Here is a 15,603-nt window from a genome sequence, read left to right on the forward strand (position 1 = left end):
AAATATCTGTTTCGGTCTTCTGCCCATTATTTGACTGTGTTGTTTGTTTTTTTGCTATTGAGTTGTATGAGTTGTTTTCATGTTCTGGAAATAAACCCTTGTCAGTCACACTGTTTGCAAATATTTTCTTGCATTCCGTAGGTTGTCTTTTCATTTTGTTTATGGTTTCCTTTGCTGTGCAAAAGCTTATAAGTTTGATTAGGTCCCATTTGTTTATTTCTGCTTTTATTTCTATTGCCTGGGTAGACTGCTGTAGGAGAACATTGCTAAGATTTATGCCAGAGAATGCTTTGCCTATGTTCTCTTTTAGGAGGTTTATAGTGTCTTATGTTTAAGTCTTTAAGCCATTTTTTTTCCTTTAAAAATTATTTATTTATTTATTTATTTACTTGTAGAAGGAGGTAATTAAGTTTATTTAGTTATTTAGTTATTCTTGTGTGTGTGTTCTAGGCACTGGGCTGGGGATTGATTGATTGATTGATTGATTGATTGATTTATAACTTTTTTTATTGAGTTACAGTCATTTTACAATGTGTCAAATTCCAGTGTAGAGCACAATTTTTCAGTTATACATAAACATACGTATAGTCATTGTCACATTTTTTTTTTCTCTGTGAGCTACCACTTTAAGCCATTTGAGTTTACTTTTGTGTATGGTGTGAGGGAGTGTTCTAACTTCACTGATCTATATGTAGCTGTCCAGCTTTCTCAGCACCACTTTCCAAAGAGACTGTCTTTTCTCCACTGTATATTCTTGCCTTCTTTGTCAAAGATTAATTGACTGATGGTCTGTGGGTTTATTTCTGGGCTCTTCATTCTATTCCATTGATCATCTGTTTGTTTTTGTGTCAATACCATGTTGTTTTGATTACTGTAGCTCTGTAATATTGTCTGAAGTCTGAAAGAGTTATACCTCCAACTTTGTTCTTTTTCTTCAGTGTTGTTTTTACAATTTTGGGTCTTTTGTGATTCCATGTCAATTTTAGGATTATTTGTTCTAATTCTGTAAAACATGTCCTGGGTAATTTGATAGGGATCACGTTAAATCTGTAGATTACCTTGGGTAGTATGGCATTTTAGCAATATTAATTCTTACAATCCAAGAGCATGGGATATGTTTCAATTTCTTTAAATCATCTTCAATTTCCTTTATCAGTGTTTTGTAGTTCTTAGTGTATAAGTCTTTCACTTTGTTGGTCAGGTTTATTCTTAAGTGCTTTTTGATGTGATTTTAAAAGAAACTGTTTATTACTTTCCTTTTCTGGTATTTCATTATCAGTGTAAAGAAGTACAACAGACCTCTGTGTGTTAATCTTGTATCCTGCTACCCTGATGAATCCATTTATCAGTTCTAGTAGTTTTTGTGTGGAGTCTTTAGGGTTTTCTATATATCGTATCATGTCATCCACATATAGTGACAATTTTACCTCTTCCCTTCCAATTTGGAAACATTTTATTTTTTTTTTCTTGCCTGATTGTTGTGGGTAGGACTTACAATACTATGTTGAAATAAAGTGGTGAGAGTGGGCATTCATCTCTTGTTCCAGATTTTAGTGAAAAGGCCTTCAGCTTTTCATCATTGAGTATTATGTTGGCTGCAGGTTTGTCATAAATAGCTTTTATTATGTTGAGATATGTTCCTTCTATACCTACCATGGTAAGAGTTTTTATCATGAATGGATATTGAATTTTATCAAATACTTTTCCTCTATTTCTGCATCTATTGAGATGATCATGTGATTTTTGTCCTTTCTTTTGGTGATGTGGTGTATCATATTGATTGATTTGCATATATATTGAACCATCCTTGTGTCCCTGGGATGAATCCAACTGATTTTGATGTCTGATGTTTTTAATGTATTGTTGGATTCAGTTTGCTAATATTTTGTTGAGAATTTTTGCATCTATGTTCATCAGTGATATTGGCCTGCAATCTTTTTTGGTAGTGTCTTTGTCTGAATTTGGTATCAGGGTAATGGTGGCTTCATAGAATGAGTTTGGGAGTGTTCCCTCCTCTTCAGTCTTTTGGAAGGAGGGGTATCAGTTCTTTGTCTGTTTGGTAAAATTCCGTAGTGAAGTCATCCAGTCCTGGACTTTTGTTTGCAGTGAGTTGTTTGTTTTGTTTTTTTTTTATTACAGATTCTATTTCACTTCAAGTAATCAGTCTGTTCAAATTTTCTATTTCTTCTTGATTCAGTTTTGAAGGACTTTATATTCCCTAAAAACTTATCCATTTCTTCTAGATTGTCCAATTTGTTGGCATATAATTGTTCATAGTATTATCTGTGTTTTTTTGTATTTCTGTTGTATCAGTTGTAATTTCTCCTCTTTCTTTTCTTATTTTATTTATTTGGGTGCTCTCTCTTTTCTTATTGGTGAATCTAAGCCAGAGATTTGTCGATTTTGTTTACTCTTTCAAAAAACCAGCTCTTAGTTTTGTTGATTTTTTCTATTTTCTTTTCAATCTCTATTTTATTTATTTCCTCTTTGCTCTTTGTTATTTCTTTCCTTCTACTGAACTTAGGTTTTGTTTGCTCTTCTTCTTCTAGTTCTTTTAGGTGGTAGGTTAGGTTATTTATTTGAGATTTTCCTTGTTTTTTGAGGAAGACCTGTATTGCTACAAACTTCCCTCTTAAGACTGCTTTTGCCATACCCCATAGATTTTGTATGGTTGTGTTTTCACTGTCATTTGTCTCAAGATATTTTTTAATGCCTTCTTTGATTTCATTGTTGACTCATTGGGTTTTTTTAGTAGCGTGTTTTTTAGTCTCCATGCAATTATCTTTTCCTTGTTTCTCTTTCTGTGGCTGATTTCTAGTTTCATGCTGTGGTGGTCAGAAAACATACTTGAGACCATTTCTATCCTCTTAAATTTGATGAGACTTGTTTTGTGTCCTAGTTTGTGGTCTATTCTAGAGAATGTTCCGTGTGAACTTGAAAAGAATGTATATTCTTCATTTTTTGATGTAATTTCATGAAAATATAAATTAAGTCTAACTGTTCTATTATGTCATTTATGATCTCTGTTGCCTTATTGATTTTCTATCTGGAAGATCAGTCCAATGATGTTAGTGGGGTGTTAGAGTCTCCTACTATTGTATTCCTGTCAATTACTCCCTTTATGTCTGTTAGTATTTATGTATTTAGGTGCCAATTCAATGACTTTTGGTAAATTTATTTACATTATGTAAACAACACCCCAATTAAGATAAAGAATGCTTCTATCACCCTTTAAGTTCCCCCATTTTCAGTCATATCTCCCCATCGGTGATTTCTGTTCTGATTTCTATCCTCATAAATTAGTTCTTCCTGTTCTACAACTTCAAATAAATTAAGTCATACAATATATATTATTTTTGTGTTTCAGTTGATGTTTTTTAATGAGAAAAACTATTGTGTAATAACATGATATTTGTAATAATGTACATGGTTAGTTCAAGAATATGGGAAGCTAAAGAAGTATAAACCAAACTTTGCTAACTCAGAATTTTTAGTTAAGCATATTGTGGAATGCCCTTTCTCAGATGTGTGGTATGGTTCAAGAGCAGACTTTACAATTTGACATTTATGACCAGCTGTTACCCACTATCACCTTGAATTTGTTTAAGGCTTGTCCATAAATATTCAGTAATGTGATCACCAGCATAATTGGTGAAATATAATATGACACAATGTAAAATGTGACCATAAATTTCTCACTGTTTCAGTGTGTTGATAAAAAAAAACACACTGTAAGAAAAAGCAAGAGGCATTTATGATAGCCTAAAGAGATTTTACATACCTATAACTTAAAAAAAATGCTTGATACTTGTGAATCTAAAATATTTTGGATATAATGTGTAAAGACTGAGTAAAGGTCAAGTTATTAAGTATATCAGTGGAAAGAATTTAGTGATCCATAGGAAGATCAATGAAGATAAGCAAGGTGAAGAGCAGAATCTATTGAGAAAAAGTAAAATGAAACAGAAATATTGAATCTAGTGAAAGAAATATATAATAATAAGAAGCTACCTCCCCTCATCCTCAAAGGAGTAATAAGATTTGAGTTGTAATGTGAAAGATTTGAGCTTACTGAAATGGAGATTTGTCAGGGAGTATTAAGTATCACAATAGTAAACTCTTTTGAGAGGATCTTAATTTTAATGCTTAAAGAATGATCAGAAAAGTCCCATTTTATATGGAATAGTTTACATCCTTCTTGAGGCTCACTCTCCTGATGACATAACAAAAGAAAAAAAAAGGAAAATCTGAGAAACAATATTATGTAATGTTTTACTTGGGTATATATGTTCCAGATTACAAGCTAACGCTTAATATATTTAAGTATGTGCACACACATACACAGGCATGCACACCAGTCCCACCAAGGAAACAGAAATATTTAATACATCTTACATAGGCTAAACTAGGGGTTTCTATGACAACAGAGTATATGAAATATGCTTTTTTCTAATTCTAAAATGTCATCTCTTCTGTTTAGCTCTAAGCTCTCTAAAAAGTAAGACACATTACAGTAAGTAACTTAAGTACTAGAAAGAAGTTTATACAAAAAAAGAAAATTTTATACCCAATCTCTCTCTTCTAGATTTCCTTTTCTTCTCCCTCTTTTCCACTTATAGTCATCAACTCTGAGAGAAAGAAGTAATGCTTAATACTTAAACCATAACAGTAACCAAAAGACAATCAGCAAAACTACTGCTGTCGTGGGGAACGTATGGTGATCTTTTAGTTCTTTGCATGGAGAGCAGTTATTAAAACGAATGGAGTGTTAAAGTTGCCTTTAGATAATATAGTAATTATACTCCTGTATCTGTTACCCTTTACTACACTCCCTCCAACAGGTAACAGGATCCTATTAATGAACAAATCTATCATAGAAAAACAAACAGTTTGCAGTCCTAAATAATTATTTATGCTGAAATTACTACTGGTTTTGATTTTTAGCTCTTCATTGCTATTTTAAAAAATCAAAATATCTTCATGGAGGAAATTTTCCTGATAAACACTTAGTGCTGATTTTCAACCCTGAAGTAAACAATAAATTGTAGTGTATGAGTTGACCTTTGGCTGCATTCACAAAGCTAAGTCATGTTACTGAGTACCAAATATATGCCTAAAGTCCAGACAGGCTTGAAAGAAGACAGGCAAAGAAAAAACAAAGGTAAAGAGCAGGGGAGTGAAAACGAAAGAAAGAGTAAACAGAAGCAAATGGCGGCAAGTTATAAGTGCCTCTGACAGTAGTAGACATTCATCCCCAAAGTAAAAATTGATCTAGGAAAAAAAAAAAAAACTATTAAGTACAATCAGAAAAATATTTGAGTTCTTTCCCTAAGAAATTTGTCTCAATATTAGCAGGTTAAATACCTACTCTAATTTGTCAGTTTATAGGCATACTTAACTTTGCAGAGTCTTGGATCAATGAAATTCCAATAGTGATCAGGTACTCACATTGTTGATAAAATTATCTTCTCAATAAATCTTTGCTAACACAATTGTGATCTGTTTGATAATTAGGTACAGTAATGCATTTTTCATGGAGTTATTCAGAACCTTGTAACTAAGAATGAACCTGTCTTCTGCAGGAAAATGCATTCAGTGGCCTGCCCATCTTTCCAATTCTTCAAACTCATGATTCACTCATCTGCATAACAATAAAGCTTATTTTATTGTGAGAAGGTATCAGAAAACCTATTTAAAATCTAAGAATATGATATTCTAGTCCAAAGAGGGGGAGAATGACTGCTTTTCTGCTTTAATATATATCATCTTTATAATGTCACATACTCTTTTGCTCCTTTGAAGTTGTTTAACATTGCAACTCATGTAACCAAGTAAAGATTTGTAATTCAAATATGAAAATCATTAGTTTATTTGTGCTTATTTTTTAAGACCAAAATATGCATTGCTGGATGAATGCACCAGTGCTGTCAGCATTGATGTTGAAGGAAAGATATTTCAGGCTGCAAAAGGGGCTGGGATTTCCTTACTTTCTATAACACACAGGCCTTCTCTTTGGTAAGTGTTTCCAATGCTAATTTGTGACAGACAATTTTTCTTTACATTTCTTAAAGAATAACTTTGCTAAACTTTTCACTATACAGCATGAGACATTTCACTTATTTTCCACCTGTATTTCTGTTAAGGTTAAACTATGTCTAAAAGTAAAATCACTCTCAAGGTGAAGGTTGAAGTTCTTATGTTTGATAACTCATGACAGAGATTAATAATCTTTTTCTTACACTTTTGAGTAACTATCTTTAGGGTTATAAGTTTTTCAAAAATTTGATCTCCCAGTAGGTGGAAACTTACAAACAAATTAAATTAAAAATAATGTATTTCTATGTCAAGGGAAAAATTAAAATGTGAAAATACTGCTGTTAAAATATGAGAGCCAAAACAGAGATAACAGAAAAACAAAAGATATTCCAAACCTAACATTATAACATTAATGTCTTGTTTGAAAACTATCATCATATTCCAAAAATTCTGAAAAGAAGTAGAAAAATCCTGTGATTTTTTTTTTAAACTGAAAATAGTCATAATCCCATAACATGTACTGGGAAAGAATATATTTATATAATTTTACATTAGTTCTTTCTTTTAAATTAAATTTTTCAATCCAGGAAAAAGAAATACCACAACTTGTACCCCTAAGTTGGAGAAAACACAGGGGGAGAAAAAGCTTATTTTGGTTTTGTTTTAGGGAAAAATGAACAAAAATGTTTTATAAATAATATTTCATAAAACCTAATGGGATTTTCCCTTTTAAAAAACAATGACAGCATTTTTATCATTCCCCTGCTTTCCCATTGATTTGTCATCATAATAATAGTTGCTAATGCAGATTCAGGACCCATTTTGTTCCAGGCTCATTTTATTTAAGCCTAATAACAGCCCTGTAGAGTATAGGCAGTCTGATTATTCCCATTTACCAGTGAAGGAACTGAGAGCTAGAAACATGAGAAAAATAACTTACTATGGTCATACTCCCTATGCTACAGTATATTGCTCTACATTATGAGGAACTTAAAATGTATCTCGTGCATAAACCATAAAAACACTTTTTCATTCACACTCTATTCTACTGTATACTTTAGAATTTCTATGTCATCAATCAAAATCTTCTATTCTGACCCGTTAGTAACTACAGTGGACACTGTATGCTTTGGCTTTCTACTTCCTGAGGGACAGGCAGATTCCTCCTCTTTTTCTGACTGGAATGTTCTGTGGCAGGTGGCTGATCACACTGTATGCCAAAGCCAGTCTTTATATGCATGACTTCAAACCTAGGCTAAGTAGCAAGCTTTATGTGAGTTAATCCTTTAAGCCTTTCCAGACCTTTTACCTTTTAGAGAATGTTTACTTTAAAATTGTGAGTAAACTCAGTATTCAGCTTTAACTGTTCAAAGTTCTTTGACTCTAAATTGTATTTCTGTTGAGAATATGACAATCTGTTTCACATTTCATTTTAAACATTCATATTTTTCTTTCCTCAGAGACTTTATCTGAAAATAGAACATTTCATGAAGGGACCGTTTGTATGGAATTTTGTAGTTTATCTCTCTGTCATTAAATAATTAATTAGCATCTGGAGTGACAGGAGCCTGATTTGCTAATCTCTCCAGAGGCAGTTTGAATCCAGTCCCTGATGAGTTATAGTCTATGTCAGTGAGTGTAGTTCCCTTTGACTTTTCCTTGAAGAAAACCAACAGGAACTGGTTTAAGATAATTATGACATATGCCTGTAAATTCTCTGAGTAAGGGATGACACAGAATGAGGCCAGAAGAACTTGAGTCATTTCTGACATGGACTTGTCAATCCAGACATGGTTCCCAATTGATCACACGTTGGGGTAACATGGAGTTAGCTCTTAGTCCTGGTGTGTTCCTGACCTTTATCAATGGATTTATTATGCTTTCCTGTTATTCAGTTCCTATCTAAGTAGCCTAAAGAGACATTGAAAGCATATTCAGCCATTTTTTTCCTCAATTTAAGGAACAAATAAGTTTTTGTTGTTGATGTTTTTAAGGCTTTTTTTTTTTAGTTTTAGGTTCACAGCAAAATTGAGAGAAAGATACCGAAATATGCCTTATCCTGTCCCTACACATGCATACCCTCCCCCATTATCAACATTCCCCAACAGAGTGGTACAGTTGTTCAATTGATGAACCTATATAAACACATCATTAATGACCAAAGTCCATGATTTACATTAGGGTCCACTTAGTGTTGGGCATTCTATGGGTTTGGACAAATTTATAATTACATATATCCCAATTACAGTATATACAGAGTATTTTCACTGCTCTAAAAATCTTCTGTGCTCTGTCTATTATTTTCCCCTCCCTCCCCAAACCCTGGAAACAACTCATCTTTAATGTTTCCACAGTTTTGCCTTTTCCAAAATGGAAAATATCTGAAATCCTACAATATGTAGCCTTTTCAAACTGGCTTCTTTAACCTAGTGATTTTCATTTGTTTTATCCATGTCTTGTGACGGCTTGATAGCTCATTTCTTTTTAGTGCTGAATAATACTCCATTGTTTGGATGTACACAGTTTATTTATCCATTCCCCTACTGAAGGACATCTTGATTTCTTCCAAGATTTTGGCGATTATGAATAAAGCTGTTACAAACATTCATATGCAGGTTTTTGTGTGGACATGAGTTTTCTCAAGTCCTTTGGTTAGCGATCAAGGAGTGCAATTACTGGATTGTACTGGTAAGAGCATGTTTAGTTTTGTAAGAAATGCAAAACTGTCCTCCAAATTAGTAATGTTATCATTTTGCATTGCCACTAGCAATTAAAGAAAGTTCCCATGGGTCCACACCCTCACCAGCATTTGGTGTTGTCAGTGTTCTGGATTTTGGCCATTCAAGTAGGTGTGTAGTGGACAAATAAAATATTAAGCAAGTAACAAAATCTAACTTTACACCTGCTAACAAGAAAAACATGTTTTTAATTGCAGCTACCGATAGTGTATTTCTTCATAAAACTAAAAATCATGTTAGTTCTACTTTATGAATTAGTTTAACCATTTTAGGTTGTAGAAATCTATTATTTCTGATTATCCTTTATTCCTATATGAAATTCTTATTTTCCTTGAAAAGATTTCAGAAGAGGAAAAAGATATGTTCTATTATCCCCCATAACAACAAATGAGTAATTGTTGACTGTAAAGATTAAAATCAATGCCATTATCTGAAGAGGTCAAAAATTATAGAAGCTTATTAAATTATTTGGTTTCTAAATAGAATTATAACTCTATAATTGCCACTTTTCTATGCTTTGTTTTGTTTCTGCAGGGATTATGCAGATTATTTCCAATTAGCCTCTGTTATAATTATAGTTTCTTTTAAATTCTTCTGACTAAGATAAACCTTGAAATATTGTTTTAGCCCGTAATACAGAACACGCCTTTGAATATCAGGTCATGAAACACCTATAGAGTTTCTTCCCTCATGTAGAAATCAAGTAATGTTGTAGGACCTGAGTGGTAAGTCAAACCTTCAGTATACATTGATGATGGAAGCCACCCAAGATCTAAACTACCGCACTTCAAAATTGCTCCTGATTGTAGATTCAAAGTTAGGAAAAGCCCAAGAGGAGTTAAGAATGACATAAACAAGTTGATTTTTTTTTTTACCATTATTTCACTTTCTTATATCACCACCCTTTATTTACTTTTCTACTACCCTTGTTTTAGCTCTCATATGTTAATAGCAGTAGTTTCACGTTTAAAACTTTACTCCCTTGACATAGAAATACACTGTTTTCAATTTAATTTTTGTAACATCACACCTATTGGGAAGCCAAATTTTTGGATAACTTTAAGTCCTAAAGATAGTTACTCAAAAGTATATGGAAAAGATCATTAATCTCTGTCAGAAGTTATCAAACACAGGAACTTCAGCCTTCAGGTTGAGAGTGATTTTACTCTTTTAGACATAATTTAACCTAGCTTAGTTTCCCCATCTTACAGCATGTTAAGACCATCCAATCAAATTGGGATGAAACCTAAATCTCCATCAATTGATGAACAGATAAAATGTGCAGTACCATACAATGGAATATTATTCAGCCATGAAAATGAAGGAAGCACTAATACTACCACTAGATGAACCTTGAAATCATTTTGTGACTGGAAGAAGTCAGTCACAAAAAAGCCTCATTTTATATGATTCCATGTATATGAAATGTCTAGAATGGACAATCCATAGAGACAGAAAGGAGGTTGGTGGTTGGTGGGGCTAAGCATAGGGGAAATTGGGAGGGATTGCTCATGAAATGAGATTTCTTTTGGGGGTAAATAAAATATTCTGGAATTGGATACTGATGATTGCATGTGAATATGCTAAAAAAAAACACTGAATTTTATACTTTAAAAGGATGAATTTCTGGTATATGGATCATATCTCAATTTTTAAAAAGGAGATCAAACTACTTGAAATACCCCCACTGATCCTAGTGAATAATGACAGATAAGAGCCTAAAAGGAAATAAGAAATGAGAAAACCAATAAGGGAAAGACGTAAAAACTGAGGACACATGCAAATATGTGCCACTTAGCAAGGTGACAAAATGCCATGGCTCAGCCATGCAAGGCCAACTCCACCAATATTACTGTCTCCACATACCATCCCCCCAGCCCCCAACTCCCAGAGATTGGTGACCTTAGCCTTCATTTAGGGGAAGATAGATTGCCTCCTTTCTCATCAGTAAAATCATCTCTGTACCACTCTGAAGTTCCTAATTATGGACTGGAGCCAGGAGAAAAGAGATGAAATTATATGAAAGCATGGAAATATCTTTAAAAGATTTTTATCAAAGATTTTATTTTTAAAAAACATTTTAAAACTTAAATTTTGAGCACTTTTTACTTATGTTGAGTAATTCATTCCCAAAGGAGAGTATACTAATGAATGGGTGTTGTATTTCCTTTTTTTTTTTTGCTTAGCTTTTTTTTTTTAATAGCCTTTAAAATTTTTACTTTCTTTCCTCAGCTTCCTTTCTTTATTCTCGTTATAAGTATGCTTTAATATTTTTTCAGAAGCTATACTGGGTTATGAAGATAAATTAAGCAGATGCAATAGCATGTCTTCCTTTGCACTTCACATACATTTGAATATGAAATAGATTTAATATAAACAGTAGAATTTACCTAGAGATCAATGACTTTTGGAGTAAAAGGAATCACAGTATTTAACCTCTTGAAGAATCCTTAAAAATCAAATGTGAAATAGTTACCTTACTTAAAATTTGCCTTTGAATATCAATTAGAATGATAAATCTATAACTAAAATGGTGTTTTGCAATTATTACTAATAGTATTATTTCATTTTGATTATGCAGGAAATACCACACTCATTTATTACAGTTTGATGGTGAAGGAGGTTGGCGCTTTGAACAGTTGGATACTGCTATTCGTTTAACACTGAGTGAAGAAAAACAAAAGCTAGAATCTCAGTTGGCTGGAATTCCCAAAATGCAGCAAAGACTCAATGAACTATGTAAAATTTTAGGAGAAGACTCAGTGCTGAAAACAATGAAAAATGAAGATGAGACATCCTAATTGTTTTGATATGTTTTAAATGTTTGTTTTTAGTTAAAGGCTCAGAGACACTGTTATAGTGCATGCATTGTGTTAAGCTAAGCACAGAGAAAAAAAGGCAGCAAGAAATGTTTTAGAAGATTTTAGCATCAAGGAAGTAGATGATCTGACTTTTCAAAAGAAAATAAGCAAATGCATTCTGTAAGATTAGTGATCAAGGCTTGTTCTAACTCCTAGTGAAAACCTAATTCACATGTAAAACAGGATTTTCTAGGTGAATTCACAGTGAATACCACATTTGCTATGTGTATATAACGCATCTGAAATTCTTAACAAACATGGGAGATATCCTGAGAATTGAACAATTGAAGAGCAACTTTTGGGTTGAAACCAGGTGTATAAAACTAGAAGTTTGAGTAACATTTTAGTCCATTTATGATTATTAGATAAAACAGCTAGAATTCATGTTGCTAGTGGTCAACTAATCCTGTATACAGAATAGCTAATAGTTTGAGAAGTAATTTCCCTATGGAAAAAAATGATTTTAATGACAGTGGTTGAAAGAAAGAAACATGAATGTACCTGTATAAAATATCATTTTTTAATTTTAGATTTTGAGCATCTCAGGATGGGCACATCACAAATTCATTTTAATGAGAATCTGACATATTTGTTAACAAACTCATTCATCTTAAAAAGAGAATTGCCAGTACAAAAAAGAAGTATCCAAACAATGTTTGTCTCAACCTGTTACCTTACCTGGCAGCATTATCTATTGCAACTTCTGTCCAGAAGTACTTAGCTTGTTTTTGTGCTCAAAGGAGGAGTCCACCACATTTTTAAATAGCAGTGCTGTAACAGAATAGAGGCATTTTCAAAATCATAGTAGTCACAACATACCTTGGAATAGCACTTTATAATTGACCATCCTCATTTATATGCATCTTAATCCTTGTGCAATCTTTTGAGGCAGATATTATTTCTCCTAGTTTGCTTTTGAGAACTTGGCACTCAGATTTGCCCTAATCATGCAGTTAATTTCGGGACAAATCCAGAGATGAAATGAAGTTTCCCTGTTTCCCTGGTTCAGTGCGGTTTTCACTATTACCCCTGAAATTCAACTGGGCTATAATAGGAATAAAAGTTAGGTGAAATGTTGAAAAGAAAATTAATTTGGTAATGTTAGTGTTATTGTTATTTGATTATTGTTGATAAGATATGGAAATTAAGTACAAAGTGGAAAGTTCATTTGTCTCTGGTTTAAAATGTGACAGGGAAGTTAGCGATCTTTCAGCAACTGTGCATTCATCCTCAATATAATTGGACCCCTACAGACAGCAATCAGAAGGGGAATTGTGTTATAGGGAAATTTAATATTTATTGAACATAATGAGAAAGAATCTGAATGGAACAGTCATATGCAATACATTTTATGTTTTCACTTGCCCTTGAATTGGAAGTATGAAAGCCAGGATGGCCATTTTAAACTGCTCCTGCCTATGCCTCCAGGCTGAAGGGACAGAGAAAGCTGGGAACGCTCAGTTACTAGTGGTTCAGGATTTGATCTGCATGTTTAGACACCGCCACAATAGATGCTAAGTCAGTGATTCTCAGGCTTTTTCAGGTGGTGGAGTACCTGGAAGTCATTCATGATGACTGTCATAAAACATCATAGCATTTTCACATTTTCAATTCTTCCGTGCTTTCTTTAAATCAATTTTTAATTATCAATAAATGTAACCACCTCATGAAGGAATATAATATAAAATCATAATCAGGACATCTGTCTAAGTTTTTGTTAGTATCTAACTATTCACTTAGTCATTTGTCAGTTATTGCTACTTCCTATTAGAAAAGTGAGGCAGGTATCAAAGGTTTTAAAGAAATGCATGAAACAAAAACTTAAACTTGATCAAATTATTCATTAATCTAAGTTCTGTATCAGCAGTTATCCAGTTTATGCTGCTGTAGTCTGGGGCAAGTGTCTTAACTTTTAAAGATACAAGAAGAAAATGTAAAGTCCTCATTTGAAATGTGCATAATTTTCATGACTTAATTTTCATAATTTGAAAAGTAAAGCATGTAGGACCCAGTATATCGTGTTTTGAAACTTAGAAAAGAATACCAAAACAAATGCTAGATTTGTAATTAGCCCTTATTTAGTACATCCTACAAACTGGCTGAAGTTAAATGACATTATTTATAATGTACAGGATTCAAGAATGTTTAAACTTCTGTATTAAAAACTATATACTCTGCAGTTTAAATGGTAAAGTTCTAAGAGAAACATGTTTTGTGTGAGCTTTTTTGTGCCTATTTATTTTCTGAATTTTTTTCCAGGACCAAAATCCTCTAATTTGAATGAAAAATAATCTGTGATTTTCATTTGTATTTGTGTACATTTAACTGTTTACAAAATGGCCCAATGAGTATACCACATTTTACTATCCTTACAGTCTTATTTTGTGAAAAATATGAACAAGATGAAAAACTAAATAGCCATCTTTGAATATAGCAAGGAATAAATGAGAGAAGGAAAAAGAAGTGATATTTCAATTTTCAAACAGGTTTTACAGTGTCATCTATTTGCCTCAATTATTTTGACTCCTGTTCTGTTTTGTTTTGGTCAAAGGAAGCTGTAAATTTGTGGAGATTAATTTTTAAATGTGCTTTTTTGGGGGGGAGTAACTTTTAAACTTGGAAAATAAGTTGCATTCTATGAAAATGTTGCATTATATTTCTACAGCATGTAGTGTTACGCCAAGCATGAATCTAAAATAGTGTGTGTTCTTGTGTAAACAAGATAATGTGTAAAAATCTCTCTCTAGTAATCTCAAGGAGAACATACATCTTGAGATTCAACCTGAGTATACATTTGTTTCCAATGGGAATGGTTTTTCCTTGATAGTAACTAAGTTTTTGTCAAATTTTGTTCTTCCAGTATAGGTATAAATGAACATGTTACTTGTTTTTTTATTTGAGACTTTGGTTCCAATTATAATTTCATATTTGGCAATAAGCTTAGCCTATTAAAATCTGTTTGGAATAGTTTTTGGATTCCATAAGCCTAGAAAAACTTGTTACACATTGGAACTCAAATCCAGAGAATGTTATACACTTCTGAGATATGCATAAAATGGTAAAGATTATTAAACCATTGATTAAAAGAGATGTCTTTGATGTAACTACTTTATGGGAGAAAATCATTCTCATTTAGAAGTATAAAGTTCTTTCACATAACCCAGGAGATTTACAGGTCTGATGATATATGTTTGGGTATGTCAAATTTTTTTTGAGTCGTACTTGTAATGTTTGCCACATGAGAGCTTTCAGGTGGATGTATAAAATATTTTTATTAAAAGCAAATCCCTTCTTCGTTGCTGGTGTCTTTCCTGATTACCAAGCACAAAATGGCTTTACAGTTTGTGTTGTGAAATTTCAAAACCAATTATCTACACTTATAAGCAGGGAGTGAGTAGTAGGGGGTGTATTAATGAAAGCAAGTGATAAAAATGTCCCTAATGGTAAAAAAAATCACTATCTGGCTAAAATAGAACGTGGCTGTGGTGTGAATACACGATGCTGTAGTCTGCATCCAATATGCAGTTACTGGAGCTCAACATTGCTCATTACTTGTAAGTCCCTAAAACATCATGAAAAAAAAACTTGAGTAATCAAAGGAATTACAGATTATTTCAGTGATGGAAAATGTCCTATTTCTATGTTTTTAAGTGAGTCTGTCGGGTGTCTGTATACACTTTAGTTACAAGTTGTGTGGTATACAATTGTGTGAAGTGCTACGCACAAGTCACCAAATAGTTGCTTAAATATTTATTTTCTTTATTAATTCAACACTTATTTATTAAGTACCGACCTATGCCAGATGCTGTGCCAGGTTCTAGGGATAAATAAAATATTATAGCTATCCCAAGAAGTTTACAGTCCATTGAAAACTAGGAAAATGAGAACCCTTATCCAGAGAAAAATTTAATAGCAACTATTTATTATTTACCAAGTAGGCACAAAGCATTGCATATACATTAAATCAT

General features: G+C 32.7%; 1 protein-coding gene across 2 annotated transcripts in view; it reads left to right on the forward strand.

Moving 5' to 3' along the window:
* The window catches only part of ABCD2 (ATP binding cassette subfamily D member 2), a 56,525-nt gene extending 41,592 nt beyond the window's left edge, over positions 1–14,933 (forward strand). The window contains exons 9-10 of one of the 2 annotated variants that reach the window (XM_010970531.3): positions 5,890–6,015; positions 11,356–14,933. In XM_010970531.3, the coding sequence (XP_010968833.2) occupies positions 5,890–6,015; positions 11,356–11,575 (346 nt within the window). In that variant the 3' untranslated portion in view covers positions 11,576–14,933. The remainder of the gene's footprint in view (positions 1–5,889; positions 6,016–11,355) is intronic. The other variant, XM_074375026.1, reaches the window with a different exon arrangement.
* The last annotated feature ends 670 nt before the right edge of the window (positions 14,934–15,603 follow it).

This window comes from Camelus bactrianus, chromosome 12 (assembly GCF_048773025.1).
Source record: "Camelus bactrianus isolate YW-2024 breed Bactrian camel chromosome 12, ASM4877302v1, whole genome shotgun sequence".
In the NCBI taxonomy this organism is placed as follows: Eukaryota; Metazoa; Chordata; class Mammalia; order Artiodactyla; family Camelidae; genus Camelus; species Camelus bactrianus.